At 44.2% G+C, this 19,799-nt stretch overlaps 1 protein-coding gene and 1 long non-coding RNA gene across 2 annotated transcripts in view; both read left to right on the top strand.

Moving 5' to 3' along the window:
- Positions 1-439: 439 nt before the first annotated feature.
- Atp2c1 (ATPase secretory pathway Ca2+ transporting 1) overlaps positions 440-19,799 on the top strand; it is a 107,664-nt gene continuing 88,304 nt past the window's right edge. The window contains exon 1 of the mRNA XM_087560249.1: positions 440-838. Within this exon, the coding sequence (XP_087416375.1) occupies positions 731-838 (108 nt within the window). The 5' untranslated portion in view covers positions 440-730. The remainder of the gene's footprint in view (positions 839-19,799) is intronic.
- LOC148004337 (uncharacterized) lies at positions 9,255-10,301 on the top strand. Its single transcript, XR_015628037.1, has 2 exons — positions 9,255-9,413; positions 10,047-10,301. It is a non-coding gene; the product is annotated as an uncharacterized LOC148004337 (long non-coding RNA).

The following is a 19,799-nucleotide window of genomic DNA, read 5'->3' as shown; positions in this document are numbered from 1 at the left end:
TCCTACTGAGGATTGGGAAGGAGGAAAGGGCTGGATGAAGAGGGTAGGGGAAGAGAGGTCGGGAGGAAGGGAGGGGAGGGGAAACTGGTCAGGATGTAATATACGAGGGAAGAATAAAAAGACTAAAGAAAGAATTTAAAACAGTGTTTCTCAAGGCTGAATGAATTGATACTTTTGAGCTGAGGCACAGTTGAAGGTTGTCAGTGTGTGCTGGTAATGACAAAGCTCAAAGGAAACTGGGAAAACCTCATGCCATGCCCTCTTTTTTAAAAACAAAACAAAACAAAACAAAACAAAAAAAAAACCAACCAAAACCCAGAAATACTGTCGGAAAAATTAAAATTAAACCTCACGAGAGTCTGTGGGCATGGAAAGTCACCAGCTCGCTAATATTAACACAGCTTGCAACAGAGCCTCACTGCTCAAAAATAGGACAGTCAGTCATATCACTATCGCTGGGCTGTTTACATTCTTCGGGCCAGCCCTGAACTTCTTCCTGCCTCTGGCCCCTGGGCATTGCCTTTCTGGAGGTTTCTGGATGATCAGCCAAGCTCCGCAGATTCCAGGAACTTTCCCTCAGAGAGGGAGCTGTAAGAAAGACACCTGCTCTGTTTGCAGCGAAGTGGTGAAGCTTCAAAGGAGCGGCTAGGCACCAGAGGCCACGTTTCTAGGTAGCATTTGGTTGCCGTCAGGGAGGGGCAGACGAGGACCCTCGGGCTTCCCCCTCACCATGGAGAACTTACTGCCTTCGTCCAGATTTTCTTTCTTGAAAAAGTATCCTCTCCACTCGATTCGGAAATATTTATCAACGCTGAGAAACCAAAAGGCCGAAGAACAGGTATTTTGTTTGTGCTAACTTTAAAAATAACCGGAGCTTATTTCTGGGTGTGGCTCGTCGAAGCTTGGGGAATGAACGCTTTCTGGGGCTTTCTTGTGCTCACAGGCACAGGTTGGATCCAGCTTGTTACTTGAGCTTGGCAATCAGAGGAGCCTGCTGCTTGGGAGGGATTACTTGACTGTGGAGGTTTTAGATCCTGAGCTGAAGCACCCGCTGCGGGGGGGGGGGGACGGGGACTTATTTTGCCTTCTTCCGATATCTAGATGAATCTACCATACTGCCGAGGTTACTCTTCGATACTTTGATCATTTCTTCAGTGTTTCAAAGACAGAATTTGAAACCACTCACAGCTCAATTGGTGAGGCAGCAAACCCTAGAAACACACTTGTTTTCCTGCATGTTTCTGCGCTTATGTTAATGTCACCAGGATCTGCAAAATGAGGATTTTCTGCATGGTCCTAATCAGATCATTAGTGGGCTGATGAGATCGTTTAGATATAATAGATAATTCTTATCTCCAGTTCGTAGAGGACAGGGCACAAGAATTATTAGTCCCTTTAGCCAATTGAAGGCTACAATTTCCAACAGGAGACGCTAGCATGCGGCTGTATAAGCATTTCTTTTTAAAAACCTGTTTTAAATGCCTGGTTATTTTCATTTAGAAACATGTGTGCTCATTACACTGATAACCTTATCCACTGATAGCTAAAAACTGCTCTCCTAATTGCACTGGATCAGAGAGGTAACAATGTGTGGCCCACTTAAATGCAGGAGTTCATTTAGAAGCCTGGCAAAGGAATACAGATATGAAAGACAGGTCTGTCACCACGCTGAAGGTGACCAGCCCCAAGCACTCCGAACGGTGCTCTCACTAGAACGGCAGAGGCAGGCAGCGGATATTGCTAGTGTCTGTTTGTTTTCCTTGGTGGTAGAAAATGACCCAGTTAGTAAGATGCTTCCCAGACACGGAAGCAGAGACCGGCAGAAGGAAAACCCTTCGGTGACCCCTTTTCCCCAAAGCGCATGCCTCGTTTGAAAGACAAACCCAACAGATCGTCATTATTGGGTTTTCAAGGAACTGCCTCCATGCGTCTACAGAAGCGATTCTGACTAGTGCTAGGGACTCAGTCTGCATCAAGGGAGCTTTTACCTCATTTACCTCTCTCTCTGTTTTGGTGTAACACTCAGTGGGAATCAATTCATTCTCTCTCTCTCTCTCTCTCTCTCTCTCTCTCTCTCTCTCTCTCTCTCTCTCTCTCTCTCTCGGCAGGCCTTGGTTCTGAAGTAGAAAATAAGAGGACCACATGGTGGTACCCAGAGTCTTTTTTTTTACACCAGTAGCAATGTCATTTGCTCCCCCCCACACACCAGGGAGGGGGAAAGAGTGGTTAATAGCACGGCTGTGGGGGATGGGGCATGGATTTCTTCCCTCTTCTGAGTAATGTGTGTGGAGAGAGGTGGCTATGTTGCCTAAATAATCCTGTGGGCTTTTTGTTTGTTTGTTTGTTTGTTGAAGTGTTTTATTGTTTACTTATTTATTAAGTTATTTGTGTGTGTGTGTGTGTGTGTGTGTGTGTGTGTGTGTGTGTGTGTGTAGGTGCCCAAGGGAAGGACATAGAGGATAGAGGTTGAGAGCAAGTTGTCTTGTCTTAGTTTCTCCTCCGTATTATCGTTTTGAGATGACCTTACTGAAACTGAAGCTAGATGTTGTGACCGGGTTGGCTGGGCAGCAGGCCCTCAGGATGCCCCTCTCTGCCTGCCAGTGCTGGCGTTGCAGGTGTGAGCTCCTGACCCCGGCTTTTCACATGGGTTCTGGGCATCAGGACGCAGTTCTTCTAACACGTACAGCAGGTGTATTCCCACTGAGCCGTCTTCCCAGCCGTTACTTATTTGGTTTTTTTGAGGCAAGTTCTCAACAGAGCCCAGGTTAGCCAAGCCTGTCTTTGAATTCCTCATCCCCCTGCCTCTACTTCCCAGGTCCTGGGATGTATGGGTATGTAGCACCACACCCAGATGCTGAAAGTTTATTCTGAAAGTACTAGAAAATCATGCCTTGAGAAGAGCCGTCAGATCCAGTATGGGGATGTGAGACTTGGGCTGGGTAGATGGTCATCTCCCCAGTTTACAGCCATGTGGAGTGGCTGGGAACAACTGAAAGCTTTATGCTATGTTATTCATGTTCTATGTACGTTAATGGAAAAATACTGCGTTTGACTCCTTTCTAGAGCCAATTACGGCTTTTCAGGCATACGGAGAAATTGGGTCAATCCGGTTAAACTTGGAAAGCACGGTAAGGGGTTGTGGGGAAGGCTAATGATGGCCACATTCAGACAGCTATTGCCTCTCTTCCTTACAACCCTGCAAATCAGATCTACAACAGAAAGCTGAGGGGGTAGAGACGCACAGAGCAGGAGCATTCTTCTGGAAGCCAGCCAGTTAGAAAATGTAAAAGCCTGAGTTTTTAAACTTTATCCTTTTTGCCATACTCCCCCTCACAACAACCTAGTGATAACAACAGGCTACTGACCTATTTCCTGGACAGTGTCCCCAAACCTCAGACCACTGTCATTCTGACTGCCATTTCCGTGTGTGTGTGTGTGTGTGTGTGTGTGTGTGTGTGTATGTGTATGTGTGTGTGTGTGTGGTATTTATTTATATAATATATACAATTAATTCCTAATTTTCTGTACTTATTACTTAAATCACCCATTAGCAAATTTGTTTAGGGAAAAATTCATATTGTTACTGTAGTTGAAAAAAAAACAATGCCACTTGCTATAGCTAGAAAACTAAATGCATTCAAAGCAGAGCCTTTAAGTAGACAATGTTACCTGTGTACACAGCTTACTGCTAGCTCTTAGAAAGCTGAGATAGGAGGATTAAGAAATGGGGGTCCAGCCTGGGCTACATATAAAAATAAAAATCAAAAGTGAAAAAGAGAAAGGAACATCAAAGGTACATTCTAAGCCTGAAAGCTATTTTGTTTGGTTGTTTGGTTTGGTTTGCTTTTCTGAGACAGGGTTTCACTGTGCAGCCTTGACAGTCCTGGGACTTGCTTTGTAGACCAGGCTGGCTTCAAATTTACAGAGATCCACCTGCCTCTGCCTCCTGAGAGTTGGAATTAAAGGCATCTGCCACCACTGCCCCGCTTCTGAAACCTGATTTTTAAGAAGGAAAATTGGCTTGCAACTGAGCTGTTCAGGGATGGGAGTGTGGCTCAGTGGTATATACTTAACATGCACAAGGCCTTAGGGTTGACACTCAGTGCCCCCAACCAACCAAAGGGGAAGTACGCACTTAAAGCTTTCTTGGAGGCCAGCTGAGGCATCTCCTGAATGACGATGGGGGTGGGGTAGGGGTAGGAATTAAAAGGCAAGACAAACTCTTCCAATTCCGAGTGATTCGTTGTTGTCGAATGTAGTATCTGCACCCTAATGTCTTCACACTTAAGTGCCAACAGGTTGGTAATCCCAGACACACCATCTGCTTCTGCTCCTCGGTGTGTTCAAACACACTCCCCTCTGAGAATTCCTCCTCTACTTATTACAGCCTGCCTGGAGACGCCCCCTGCATCCTTACACTCAGGTTGCATGGACTGAGAAGAGAACCTTCCTCCAGCTCTGCAGGGAGATACAGCAGAGCCCTCTCTTTCCTATCCAGATAGCCAGCACTTTGATTACCTCACACTGCTATCGTGTTCAGCATGGTAACTAATTGCTTCCATGTCAATATACATATATGCACATGTGACCTTGCCTCATGAGCTGTTTACTCCCTCAAGCTCACTGTGCAACATGCCAAAGGCTGGTGTGAGAGACACCTGTACTACAGACAGAGGATAGGTACCAGAATGCCTGTGACACACACTATTTTTACCCATGTCTTGAGTAGGCCAAAGGGTCCCCCCACCCACCTCCCGCCATACCATGGTCTAAGTCATGGTCACTGTTACTCTTATCCACAGTGTCTCCTCGATGTTCTTCCCCTTGTCCTTGGTGTTGTAGAGACAGGTTTTGACCCAGGACTTGGTTTGTGGGTAGCTTTTGTTGTCGGTGGTGATGTGTCTGTTGGGGCACGTCAATGTCTTCGCTCTTAAGTACCGACAGGGATGTGGTATTCCAGATACACCATCTGCTTCTCATCCTCTGTGCGCCTAGATCTCTAGCAGCAAACACTTCACGAATCTGGGTCTCTACCCAGGTAGAAGGTTAAAGTCATGAGTATGTGAAGATGCTATATTGGGAAGACTCACGATTATCAGAATTCATGAGATGGTACAGCAGGAGCAGGTAGCCACACTTCAATGGACCTTGAATTTGTTAAGTCCAACATGGTTGCAGTTCCTTTATTTTGGCCTTAGAGCAACAGTCAAGGTGTGGTTCATGCATCAGCATCCAGCTAGTGGGAGAATAAATGTGACTTGCAGGTAACGCTCTTCGGAGTACTAGAGACCAGCTGCTCTGTGGCTCAGGTGACCAAGAGGGCCACTGAGTAGGGAAGGGAGAATTTGTTCTACCACTTGGTAGGCTGTTCCTTGGCTTCAGCCTAGGGTGGCCTATGGGGACATAGAGCTCTTCACTGCTTTTGAGGGTGGCAGACTTGGCAGGGATATTATGTATGGATGTAAGGAGCCAGCGTGTGAGCTCATTTGGAAAGACTGTTCTCTCTTTGTTAGATGAGGTCTGCTAGTCCTATAGCCTTCAGTTATGACCTTAGAGCCAATCACTCTCGAATGCTCACTGGGAGTACACTGTGGCCTTGTATATTCAGTTACCTGTTCAATGACTATCTGGACGCCTTGCAAACACGGTAAATTGACTGTGTTCAGGGAGAGCTCTCCAACTCCGTCCTATAAACTAATTTCTCTTCCAGCTTTTCTATCAGTCAACTTAAGAGCTCAGACCACGAAACCTTGGCATCATCTTGGTATCTGCCTTTCTCTTCCTTACCCCGTTTCCCACGCATTTCAAAAGACCTCGTTCTTTGAGGGAAAGAACTGATGAAATGTAAACACACAGACACACTTATTGAAATGGTTTCCAAGGAATGCTGGGTAATACAACACAAGCGTCTATACACTAGAAGCTACAAACCTCATAGCTGTTCAGTCCACAAAGCTGAGTACTTTAAGTATTCCCGTCCTGGAGCTGAAGGTCTGGAAGGTTTCTAGTTAGTCATCTTGAGTCCAGTTTGGAAGTCAGAAGAATTTGGAGTCTGATGGTAACAGCCGTAATACCCAGACAGCAGCAAGAAGCAGAGGCAGGCAGGCAGGCAGGCAGGCAAGCCACACTGCTTTTCTTCAGATCAGAAGGTTTCCAAGGCGACAACTAGCACACTAGCCAATTCTCAAATGATTATTCAATTTGCCACCATCTTCTTACACACCCTCTCCTCCCTGGATCATTGCAGTGAGAGCCTTCCGGTTCCTGTCCCATATCCACTCTTACTGCTGGAATCCTCACTCTGTAGCGTTCAGAATTTTCTTCTCTACATGAAATCTTCCTTCACCCCAACGAAGGAACACAACTCTTTACAGTTGTTGCAGCACCAGTACTGGATGCATGTCTGGCACAAATAAGACATAAATGTGGGTGAATGAATGAAGGACATTTCATCACTATCGGAGATTTCGTAGGGTCAGGTACATCACAGGGGTAGGATGCTATCATTCAGAGCAGACGATGGTAGCATTAGTGACCCAAGGCTGAGGCAGAGAAGAGCCAAGCTTTGGGAATTGGCTGTCAGCCTGTGCCTCTCTTTAACAGCCTCATCAGCTGAGATCTCTCCTCCTGGAGATCCCTGGCGAGGGGAAGATGTGAGGAAGGATCGGAAAGCACAGGTTGACTAATTTCACAGATAAGATTTTGAGATGATCTCAGCTAACAGAGCCTTGCTGTCTTGCACAGAAAAAAAATTTTTTTCTGCGTAAAGATTAGCATTAAGAACCGATCAAATAGGTTGTGTCCGTTTAACAGCCAATCTGAATCTACTTGTGATGTGAAAAGTCCTCTCCGGAGCAGAGAGATATAGTATAATTTAAACTACATTTTAATTACAGATTACAATCACAGTTTGTTTGGGAGGCTGGTCTAAAGTTTCTCCACAGTGGCTTAAGAGAATGTGCCTCAGTCCAACAGGATCCATGACTTTTGTTTCTATTTCTTTTTAAAAGAAATTTCTATCCCTCCTTACTTATTTGCCTTTAAAAAAAAACGATACTGCTGGGACTTGAACCCACGCCCTTGCACAGGTGAGGCAAGGGCTCTACCTCTAAGCTATGTCTCTAACCTGATAAATAGTATAACTTTTTTTTCCCTGCTCTTTGATTTTTAGAGAATGCCTACTTCAAAGTTAAGATGTTAGGTATTTGAATTGAGCTTGAATTTTAGAAAGCTGGGTCTCTCAAACCTGAGGGTGCATTGATCCTCCTCCCCAATAAGTCTGTGTTGGGTCTCAGTATTCCCAATAAGGTTTCCAGTGTTGCTGGTATGCGCTCAGCCTCCCTAGGTAAAACGGCACATATTCTACTACTGCGTGATCTAAGACATATGAAGAGTTTTTAAGCTTCTAAAGGTAATTTGGTTAGCTTGAGGTTATACCAAAGTTATCTATTTTTAAAAGTTGTGGGGTTTTGTTTGTTGGCTCTTTAAGTCTTTTTTTTTTTTAAAGATTTATTTATTTAATGTATACAAGTACACTGTAGCTGTCTTCATACACACCAGAACTCATTACATATGGTTGTGAGCCACCATGTGGTTACTGGGAATTGAACTCAGGACCTCTGGAAGAGCAGTCGGAGCTCTTAACCACTGAGCCATTTCTCCAGCCTGGCTCTTTAAGTCTTGATGGGGCTGGTGAGCTGGTTCAGCTGGCGAAAGCACTTCCTGCCGAGCCTGGTGACCTGAATTTGACCTCTGAGACTCACATGATGGAAGAGAAGAATGGAGGTCTTGCACTTAAACATGGACACACGCATGTACATGTAACGTAGACAGACACACCAAATAAGTAAGAATGTAAAAAAGGAAGTCATGAGGGCTGATGGTGTGCAGTGGTGGAGTATATGCTTAGCAGCACAAAGGGCTGGGCTTTGTCTGGCTTGTGTGCGTGCATGTGTGTGCATGTGCATATATGAGTGTGCGCATGCGCCTATGTGTGCATGGGTCCATGTATGTGCTTGTATGCGGGCACGTGTGAGTGTTTATGTGTGTGGGCATGCATGCCTGTGTGAGTGCATGCATGTGTGTGTGTGCTAGTCCTTGTGTGCCTAGGTGCACGTGTGTGTGTGTGTGTGTGTGTGAGAGAGAGAGAGAGAGAGAGAGAGAGAGAGAGAGAGAGATTCCTGAAGGAACTGGAAAGTGCCCAGTGTCCTTGGGATTGGTTTGAGAAGAGAAAGATTTAATGGTTTGGGTGCAGGGATAGAATTTAAAACAGAGGGCAGAGATGTTACACCTCCCTCGAGTAGGAGTTTGGGTAAATCTGTGTAGATAGCACTGGAAGTCAATTGCTGTGATAAGACGAAGCTGCACCTTAGTATTCCTGGCTATTAAATATGACATTAAAAGTGGAACTATCGTGGTAATTACAGAATTCCTCTAGCTGATGGGAGGGGGAAAGGCTGCATTTGTAGAAGGGGAGAATCGAGTTACCAACATCCCATAGCCTGGAACTGACGAGGTGCAGGGAGCTCAATGGCTTCTGAGTCACCATCGCCCAGTGTCAGGATCTGCCTTCCTCACAAGCCTATTGTAGGGAATTGGGGGAATTGGCACCACCCATGCTCCTGTAACCCAGTCAGGCTCTTCGTGCTCCCTCAGTTGGCATCCATGCCACTTCCATGTCCTTTCAACCTCTTACCTAGATACTGTCTTCCCTCTCCCAGAACCTCACCCCACAGGCCATCGTTACTTCTCACCTGAGGCAGGGGATAGCATCCTACGATTTTCCCAAGATAGTTTTCCAAGGCCCCAGCTTGTGAACTTTCAGTGGCTTCTACTTGCTTTGGGGATAAGTATGGGGCTCCCCGTCATGGAGGCCTTGATTGGTTTCCCTCTGATGCCTTTCCTTACTACATGCTGGTTTCATCTCCCTCTGCACCTACAGTACCCCTATCTATTCACCCAGTTTCTCTTTCCCTGTTACTTCCTGGCCAGAGTCTTTTCTCCACTGGTTCCCTCCCTGCCTTCCTCTAGTTAACGTCTACTCTCCCCTCAGATCATCACTAAGCATTCTCTTCACCTGGGCAGTTTTCCCTGCTGGGCAAATGCTCTACACTGTGCTGTATTTCCAGCCCCTAGTCGGGTTCCTCCACCCCAGTCCTGTCCAGTATATGCTCTAAAGAAACCGTGCAATTCTTCTTTGCCTGTCCCTGTCCTGAGCAATTCCATTTGTTTATAGAGCTATTTAATACCAACAGGTCCTAGACAATTAGCATCTCGCCTGTCAGACGTGAGGCACTGAATCCAGGCTGATGGAAATGACAGAATGGGGAGTAAGGGGTGTCATGAATTCTATCCGGAGACAGAAGTGCTTAAAAGAATCCTGGTTGTTAGGTCCGGCGAGGAGGAGACAGGATGTGAGTATCTTTATCAGTGTTTGTGTATGTGCTCTGTAAGATTTGTAGGGCTAATTTGTGAAGAAAGCTAGGTGTGTGTTTTGAAGGTTACAGAAAAAAAACTAAGCATGACTCGTGGGCAGAATCATAATGAGTCGCCGCTTACAAAATCCACGGTTACAGGTCCCTCTTTGAAGATCATTGTAACAATGGTTTCTGAATGGGAAAGAGAATACTGAATGACTTAGGTTGGCCAGTTCTAGCCATAAGATTCTAGACAGCGGCCAGTGGAAAGATGAAAGAAAGTCAGACTCAAACGACTTGAGGGGTCCTGGCAGTGTGCACATCCTCCAGCCAGAAAGGAAATATAACTATGTGTAGTAGTGACCTCAGGTGAAAAGCTTATGGAACGTGGACTAGCTTTCCTGAGCCTAATGGACCAATGAATACACAGCTTCGTAGCTTTTATGGCCCCCTCCAGTCAAAGGATAAATAGTCAGGTGTACTTAGATAGTCATGGAGAGATAGGAGCACTGAGGAACTTGGGGTTCTTCTGTGACATTTTAAATAGTAAGTCCCTCCCCAGTGTAAAGCCTCTTATTAATTTTAGTCTGTTTTCCCTGAATTTAACATTGCCAGTGTTCTGTTTTTCAGTGGGAACTCCTAAAGACCACGTTCTGTCCCTGTCCCTATTGCTCACATCTCCTGAACTGTGCTGCTCTACTTGGGTCACACCTGGGCTGACATCTGTACCCAGCTGCCTTCAAAATGTAAAATCCGTATGCGACGGCCTGGCCTGTCATTGTGTCTCTGAAATAAAGGACACAACTGCAAACCCTTGTACATTCCTGCAGATCCCGAAGCTGTGTGCTTATCAGACTCAGTGATAAAACACCAGAGAAGACTCCAGTCCTCAATTGGTTCACTTTTCTGGGGGTAGGGGGTAGGGAGCAGGGGGCAAGGTTGGAGACCACAGTGGAATAGTAGACAAAGGAAACCATGCACTTCATTGTCTGGGAAACTGAGAGGAAGAGGGGTTGTGGTAGGAACATAATCTTTAAGGAAATGTCCCCAGTGACCGTTCTTCCACTAGAACCTTCTTCCAGATGGTGCCATCATCTCTCAAGAGCACCAAAGGGTTGGTGCTTTTTGATACAGGATTCTCTGGGAGACCTTCTGGATCCCAAATATGGAGGCTTGCGAGCCAATTTCACTCCTTTGACAGCTCACACATGACACTTTGCCAACTTCTGTTCAGAACAGAGGATGGCAAAATCTCACACCGTGAACAGACAGTTCCACGTCTTGACAGCAAAAGAAATGATTTCTCTACATATGTTGTACTGCTCAACATTGGTGTGAAAATGCCGAAATTATTATTATTAGCTTGCTCACCCTAATGGGAAGTATGGCTTGGGAGAAACAATGAGAGAATACATTTTAGAAGAAGGAGCTTAAGTTTTTTTATCAAGTGCCTTACCTGGGCTAAGCACTTGGCAAGTTCTTTAGCTCTGCCCTTGGTTAATCCTCATAACACTTGCAAGGTGCATCATGGCATCCTCATCTTGCAGCTAAGAAGGATGACGCTTAGGGAGGTAACATAACTGGTTACACAGGTCATAAATGGTGGCAGTATGATTTTGACTCCAGATCTGTTGACAAACCTCTTCACATGAGACAGACACCTTTCCCTTGACATTGGTGGTCCCTTACTCTTCCTCCTCTTGGTCTTCCTTTTACTTTTTCCTTACAATCAGATGTTCTTAAATTTACTAGAGATAACAGGACTGGGGAGATAGCTTAGTGCTTAGAAGTATTAGCTGCCTTTCCAGATGACACAGGTACAATTTCCAGCACCCATATGCAGCTCACATGTGGAGTACAAATATATATGCAGCAAAACATCAATACTCATAAAATAAACAAATAAAAATTTAAAATTATAATGGTTAGAACTAGAACTATGATAAGTTTTATTAGGAACACTTTTTAATCAAGACACATGTTTGTTATGGGTATTTATGTTGTATATCTTATATAATTATGGAGGCTTAGAATTCCCGTGTTCCTTTCTTGGTGAGTTGAAGGACCAGGGGAGTTAGTGATTTAATTTGGTCCAAGGAAGAAGGCCTGAGGACGGGGAACACTGAAGGCAGGAGATGAAGGTCCCCACACAGAAGGAACAAATATGCTTTTTCTATGACTTTTGGTTCTGTGTGTTCCTTTGTGGGTTGCATGAGGACGAACCATGTTGCTGCAGACACTGAGTCTAGCGATTCAAAGGCTCATCTATTCCCAGATCACTCTCTCAGATATGCTCAGAAATAATGTCTTACCAGCTGCAATCCAACCAGTGAAATTGACAAATTAAACATCAGAAGCCATAAATATCAGGATGATAAAAGTTAAATATTTGAAATGTAACAATTGCAAAGTTGAATGACAAATACCACAAATATCACAAAATGTAGAGGATAACATTGTTTTTTTTAATTAATTAGCTGAGGTATCCTAAAGTGATTCACTCCTACCTTGGGGGCGTGTCTTGGATCTTTAATCACCCCTCACATGACAGCAAGAGAGAACAGGAATGCAGACACTCCTTGCTACATTGAGGGTTCTTCTTTTCCTACCCCACCCCCCACTTCACCCCCACAACACCAGATACCAGAGAAACAAAAACAGAGGGAAAAGAGAATTTAGGAAAATCCCCGAACCTAATTTCTTTCTGTTTGTTTCTTCTTTGAGCAAGATGACTAAGAGACCACAACAACCACTACCAGTCACCCACCTTGCCCCTTATACTGTACCCTCTGAAAAGGTCCCAGAATTCCAAATGTCACATAATCACAGAAACTATCGGCAGCGGGCAAAACCATGCCTCTGCTAGAGCATGAGGCAAATCATAGTCAGCTACTGCAGACCGAAGCAGCCCCACAGCTCTACACCTGGAATTAAAAAGGAAGCACATTCTTATAATATTTCTGTGTTTTTTTAAAAAAACAAATTCCAGAAATTCTCACTACATCCCCTGGTCCTGATATATATATAAAATATATTTTAAAATATATATATATTTAAAGTAAGTCTTGAAAGAGCCATAGACTGGCTTCTGGCTGTGTTTCTCAGGCACTATATATACAACATTTTTGGGCTCAGGTAGTTAGAATATTCCTGGCTGTCATTTCTCCACCAGGGTAAATTAGAGATAGTGTAACCCTACAAACACTGCCTGCAAAATATGTTTATATATGCCATCAAACCTAACACAATCTAAATGCTTTCCTTGACTCGAGCTCTTTTGAGTCAGACCCAGAATAGAGTGGTGGCACATGGCACGGGATGGAGAAACATCAGAAAAGTCAGTGCTCTAACATCAATTGTGACTCAAATAATCTGCAAAAAAAAAAAAATTTTTTTTTCTTTACCAAAATGCAAGACTGTGAGAACATGCTGGAGTTTATACTTGAAATGGACTTTTGCTAGGGCAGTTCCCAAAAGCCTAACTTCTGTTGGTTTCCAAGAAAACCCTGCCCTGGATAGGGTTACAGAATCAAACCAATCTTGTACTGTAATGCACACGACTCTATGTCATAGATGGTCCACAAGGTCTGTGCTGAGCAGCAGTAGTTAGTACCCAACCTCACTGAGTGAGGGATTTGTTTTTCTTCTTTTCCAGGGTGTTTTGCAAATACAGTGATGTAAATTGGACTCGCTCTGGTGCTGGCAAGTCTCAAAGGCCCCGCCTCTCTGCCCCCATATACCTTTGAAAATGGATTTTTATTTGCGAAGGGATTGTTCACAAATAGGTCTCAAATTCCTATGTTAGCTTAATTAATATTAAACACACCGTTTACTATTCTTCTAATGGGGCGAGTTAACGCGTAGCGGGTAAGAGCGTGTTACTGCTGTTAAAGACCACATAGTAGAAAAATTGCAACTGCACTGAAGGAAGTCTTTAAAAATTCATTAAGAGGTAATCAAGCTTTTGCAAACCCATCTGTTATTTGCAGTTGTAACATGGTCAGTGTAACTTGCCCGATATCCTGCGAAAAGTCACCTTTCTGTTTGCTTTTCTTCCTGTGTTCATTGATCGTGCCTTCTTAGGCCCAGCTTCTCCACGGGTCCTCTTTTTAACTGAAGCTCTTGAACTTTCTACCTTTATCGCATCCATGGATAACTATTTTGAATGTTAGTGGTGCTTCTAATGGTGTCTGTACCATCATCTGTTACAATGTTTCTCACTCAGCTAGGCCATGGTTTTATAAATAAAAACAGCTCAGAGAGCAAAGCAAATTTGAAACACATTAATTTTTTTATATAGCAAATATGTTTACAACTAATTTTTAATTCTGTATGTGTGTGTGTGTGTGCATGTGTGTGTGTGTGTGTGTGTGTGTGTGTGTGCAGTTGAGTACAGAAGCCACATCCCCTGGAACTGGAGTCACAGCATATCTGTACCCAGGTTATCTGCAAAGCAATGATTGCTCTTTTTACAGTTATTTATCGGGTCACCAACAACCCCTTGTCCCCAGGGCTAACGTTAGAGATGGTTATGAGCCACCTGACATGGGTGATGGGAATCAAACCCATGCCCTCTGGAAGAGTGGCATGTTCTCTTAACTTCTAAACATCTCTCTAGCTCATGAAAAAATTTAAAACTGTTTAAATAGGGGGCTGGAGAGATGGCTCAGTGGTTAGGAACACTGGCTGCTCTTCCAGAAGAACTGGGTTAAATTTCCAGTACTGTTAATGGTGACTGACAGCCATCTGTAATTCTAGTTTCAGGGAGTCCAATACCCTATTCTGGCCTCCCGGGGCACTGGGCAAACAAGTGGTGCATAGACACGTACACAGACAAGAAACAAAACAACAAAACAAAATGCATATATGTAAAATAAAAATTCCCAATGCATAAAGACATCAAATAGTGTGAAACCTTTCCTTTTTCTCTGTCTCCAATACGAAACTTAACATAAAATGTCTTAAAAAATTATTATAGATTCTGAATTGTTACACAACTGAAATCTTTAATTTTTTTAAATGCAACTATTTCCACAGGGAGTATCCAGTTTCACGAGAATGGTATTTTCTATTTAGTTTGTAGGAAAAAAAATCATCTCTTTCATCTTTCTGCTATGGCTAAAAAGTCTGATAACCTCTGGTCAATGAGGCATTGTTCCAAAGGTCCCGGCTGGAATCAGGGAACAAAGGCTGGCCTCATCAAAGGCTGGCCTCATAGCTGGCATTACAACACTGCCTCTTATGTGGCACTCTTCTCTCTGTCTCTGTCTCTGTCTCTGTCTCTGTCTCTGTCTCCCTCCCTCCCTCTCTCTCTCCCTCCCTCCCTCCCCCGCACCCCCCTCTTCTTTATTCCCAAAGCATGGCCGGTGTGATGTGCCGAGCCAGCCGAGGTTCCTACAGGAAAGAAGTGTGATCCCTTTGGGACCCTAAATGCTCTTTCCGGCCACAGTTTTCCATAACTGGTTTTAGGCTAATAGACAGCTACTTGAGAGAGTTTCAATTCTTACATGACTTAAGGATGATGGAGAGAGTTTTAAATACCAATGCGCACCCTCACTGTGTCCTTTAGAATTAAAGACTACTTATCACGATCAAAACAGTCTTTAGATGAATGCTTTCTGCTTCTTGCAAATCAGTGCTCAAACCTAGGCAGGCATTGGAATCACCTGAGGGAGTAATTAAAGCCTAGACTCCTGGACCTCATCCCCAGAGTTACTAATTCAGCAGGACCGGATGAAGCCTAAGAATTTGCTTTTCTAACAAGTTCCCAGGTGGTAGGGACCCTTCTTTGAGAACTCTTATGGAGGCCGGTTGATGATGCGTGTTTTGTAGAAGCAGAGTTGGTAGGGATTGCTGTACTTTCTCAAGAACAGCCGAGTGTCACTTAGAAAGATGTAGCATCATTGTTGATGCCGGGGGAACAGTAATGAGGACTTATGGCTTGGAAAGTTCTTAATTGACCATTTTCTATCAGCAGTCTCAAGCCAAGCATTACGTAACACTTACTAATGCAAGAAATGATTAAGCAGTTTCTTTGTGCTAAGACTCTAACGTGCAGACTCCTATCTATCTATTCCTTTTCGTTATGGATGTTTATTGATTAAACTGAAGGGGCAACTGGGAATTTTAGTTGTGAATTTAAGTTGTGGGACATCATAAAGGTAGAAGAGCTGTCCTGCCCTCTCTACGATCCAAACTAAAGCCACCATGAAGTCTCAATATTAAAAAAATAAATTTCCCTCACCCCTACACTGCCTCGCGCACAAAAGGGACGTTGAAGACTCAGAACAGCAATTTAGCTGCAAAGATGAAATCAGAATTCCTGCTGCTTTTTAGATCCTAGACATATGTTTATATGTATTTTGTTGATTTTTTTTAATAGAGCATGTTAATGAACATGTCCCAATTACCTCCTGAATAATCTCTCTAAAATACTTGCCTCTGCTAATTTATTCATAAGATTACACTCTCATTTTAGCAACCCTTCCCAACTCTGAGAAGACAAGCCCAAGAGATTTGCGAAAAGCTTCTACTTGGAGCACGAGTTCCCCAGTAGTTGTGTTTGAAGGTTAAATGAAAACCCACAAGTAGATCATAGACAGCGACCGAGAACCAGCCAAGAAAGACAGTGACTATATAATTAAATAATCCAGTCTTGACTGTCATCGAGAGAGCGTCAGGACAGATGTTCTAGATCCGGGAATTGGTCCCTCTCAATGTCGTTTTGAGTCCATCATGAAATGAGTAGGGCCAGACTTGAGTAAAACAAGATGGCGAGTGGAGGGGGGGACGTCAGCAAGCTGGGTAGCCTCTTGTGTGCTTTCTAGCAGGGCACCGTGGAAATATGCAGGGAATCAAAGACGGACACTCTGCTTTTACACTGGGCCGGGAGAAACCCTGCGTAAGGGGCATCGCCCATGTGAGTCACGGCTTTATGAGTTCTAAGAAGCAGTTGAGCTGTTTGCCTCCCGGGTTTTTGGCAACTGAGTCTACTCAGCCCGTACGTAGAACTGCGTCGTCTCTGTCGGAAAGCGCTAAGCTTGTCTGGGTTGTTCAGAAGAAAATTGATTTCTAGTTTTCCCAAATGTAAATGCTTTAATCAAATGTTCAGTCTTGGTTGGCATTTTCCCATTCCCTGATTACTCGTGTTTTTCCACGGTGTAATCTCGTCGGTTTGGTGGTGTAGCTCAGTGGTAGAGTATCCACACTGCAGGCGGGAGGCCTTGACTTCCATCCCAAGTACTCTCTCCTGTTAAACAAACGGAGAAACAAAGCCAGGGTTGGTCATTTGAGCCTAGGAAACGACATATGACCATGTGGGTGCTGTAGGTTTTCACCTGCCCTGGCAGATGTATCTTTGTGTTTGTCGGAAGAGAACTCGCCCAACGTCAGTTTTCAATCCTGTTGAATCTGCCGCTGTTGCCACTGGTTAAGAAAAAGAAAAGGAAAAAGAAAAGGAAAAAGAAAGCCAGCAACCTGGGTTGCGAGGCTCAGTGCAATGGTGGAATTCTTGCTGGACATGTAAGAGGCCTGGAGTTTGAGCCTTGGCTTGGAACAAAAAATAAAGTTTCAGGGTACACAGCCACATAAAAAACGAAAAGCCTACATGTCGCTTCAGTTTTCAAGAATGAGGTATAGTCGTATGTTTTTAAAACATCACTAATTAGAGTCGAGAGAAACGTCTCCACAGAACTCCTGAAGTCAAGAGCCAAGTTTCTGCTTCACTTCCTAATATGGGCCTTAAAAACCATAGCCTCAGTTCAGTCATCTGACCCTCCCATTAACATTGCCTTGAGCATTTTTTAAAATTTATTTATTTTATGTATGTGAGTGCACTGTTGCTGTCTTCAGACACACCAGAGGAGGGCATCAGACCCCATTACAGATGGTTGTGAGCCACCATGTGGTTGCTGGGAATTGAGCTCAGGACCTCTGGAAGAGCAGCCAGTGCTCTTAACCACGGAGTCACCTCTCCAGCCCCGCCTTAGGCATTTTTCATGGCTGCCGTGGCACTTTGTCATTTGATTATGTCACAGGCCATGCTACGTTAAACTCTTTACATCTTTCTAGGAACAACCAGCTAAATGTTAACCTCTTTCTCTAATTGCTTCCTCTCATTCAACCTACTGATTTGGATGCTTCTAGTTACGAGCAGAAGAAAGTGTCACGTGTTGTCCCGTAGTACAGGAAGCCCAGCGCGTGTCAGGCTCTAGTGGGGGAACTGGCTTCTTCCTGTCACTACTCTTCATCCTTGCTGTTCACTTGTCACCAGGGATGTGTGGGAAGAGGAACACTGAGATCGTCGCAGCCCTCTCAAGCATTGAGTAGGATGTCCTGTCCAGCCACAGGCTGTTGAATCTGCCCCTGAGCCTTCCTGCTTCAGTTGGTCCCAGTAAGATCTGAGAACACGCGCTTCTGCCAATTCCCCGGCGGTGCTGATGCTGCTGGTAGTGGGGCCACACGGAGAGACCTGGAAGGGTGCGGGTATTTGAGGGTCACTCATGATGTTCCTCCAGTACGTATTTGATCATTTAGAGCATAACATGGAGATCGCGTTACTGCCCACCTTCCAAAGGGCCTGATGCCATTCTAGTTTGTGGAACTCTTCTAGGACAGGAGCACGTCCAATAACCCCAGGGCTCCATGTACCAGGTTGCTTGAAAAGTTTTCTGTCTGGCTCTTTGAAGTAGGGCCAGATCAAGTCCCAAATTCAACTTGTTCCCAGATTATAGGAATATCTCTACTACCCTGCTTTCTCTGGTTCCCCATTTCACCGTAATAAAGAATATTTGGCAACATTAAATTATTTTTAATATCTAATAATATAGGGTATGGGTATTCAGACATTGCCTCTTATAACCAAAAAAAAAAAAAAAAAAAAAAAAAAACAAAACCAAAAACAAAGGTCCCTGAAGGCTTCTGGTTTTCCATATAATCTTTATTTGTAGCAAAGAACTTTCTAGCCTAAAGGTTGGTTGGTTTTTTTTTTTTTTTCTTTTTTTTGCAATTTGCTTGTGTTGCACAAACTCTTTCCTGCTGATTTTGACTCTGTGTTTCTCTCCTCTTTCTCCCAAGTCAGGCTGGCAAATTGCAATTCCTCCTTCCAAATCAACTATCTTGTAAACCATCCCTTTGTTATGGAGTTATTTTGTGTAGCACGCTCACTGACTGTAACAGTCTATGTGCATGAGTGATTTGGGCTAAACTTCAGAATTCTCATAAGCTTTGGGTTATTTTCTGTCTTGAGTATCTCCCTCTCTATTATCATAATGGCTTTTTTCCCATTTATTTGCACAATAGGAAACACTGCAGAGAGAAATGACTTTTGCAGGGGACATGAAAGGACACAGGACAAGATTAGGCAAAGGAATATATCTGTATATGTATACACACACACTTCTAGTTGGCGTAGAAAACTTTGAAGTATAGAGCGTGCTGCTTTGAAGGTATGAGGAAATAACCTTCCCAAAGCTCGTCCAGACCAGAGTGCAGTGGGATAAAGGGCTGAAATGTTTCCTCTATGAAAAGGAGAAAGCATCTGAATGGAGAGACGAGGCCTAGTGAAAACTGCAAACATAGCCAGTGGCCTCCAAACATGATGCCAAACTCACTTAGGACAGCCGAGCCACCAGCAGAAAGATGCTCCCCGGCAGCTTAAACTTCCTCAGCTACCGTGAGGCCATCGCATCCCCACACTGTCTTGTCCAGGAATGAAGAGTATATTCCTCAACCCCTAAGATCTGACAACTGTGCTGGAGGTGAGAGCAATGTGGGCTTTAGTCAGGCATTGATGTGAGTGCCGTCAAAATCCAAAGTACAGGCTGAAATTTCCTATGTGTGAGGAAGCACGCACCTCAGAATTGCTAGCTTCCGATTTCAAGTGGTTACGAGGATCCAAAATCTATACTTTCCTCTGCTCTGGGCAGTGCTTGATGCTGTTCAGGATTTCCTCCTACTTTGATCACCAACTCCCAGTTAATCCCTTTGTGCCTAATGCTACATTGTTACATTCTGAAAATCCCTTAAATTCTCCCCCACCCCATCCTTTGCTCTGTAGCAGAATTTGGTAGCAAAGGCCAAGGTGGGATTACCTTTATTTATTCCACAATAAGTACTTATAATAACAATCGATAATGGTTGTCAACTTGACTACATCTGGAGTGAACTACAATCCAGAATTGGAGGGCTCACCTGTGATCCAGATCTTGAGGCTGGAAGACACAAGTTTCTCACCTGGACCTTGACATGGAGATCTTGAGGTACAGTGCCCATGAAAAGTTTAGGCCCAGTCAAGGTGGTACATGTCTTTAATCCCAGGAAACCGAGGCAAGGAGATCTCAGTCCTGGGTCAGCCTAGGACAATGCAAGTTTTAGATCCAGGCA

Source organism: Rattus norvegicus, chromosome 8, assembly GCF_021556685.1.
Source record: "Rattus norvegicus strain SHRSP/BbbUtx chromosome 8, alternate assembly SHRSP_T2T, whole genome shotgun sequence".
Classification (NCBI taxonomy): Eukaryota; Metazoa; Chordata; class Mammalia; order Rodentia; family Muridae; genus Rattus; species Rattus norvegicus.
The sequence above is the reverse complement of the archived record's forward strand: the minus strand, read 5'-3'. Positions and strand labels throughout refer to the sequence as shown.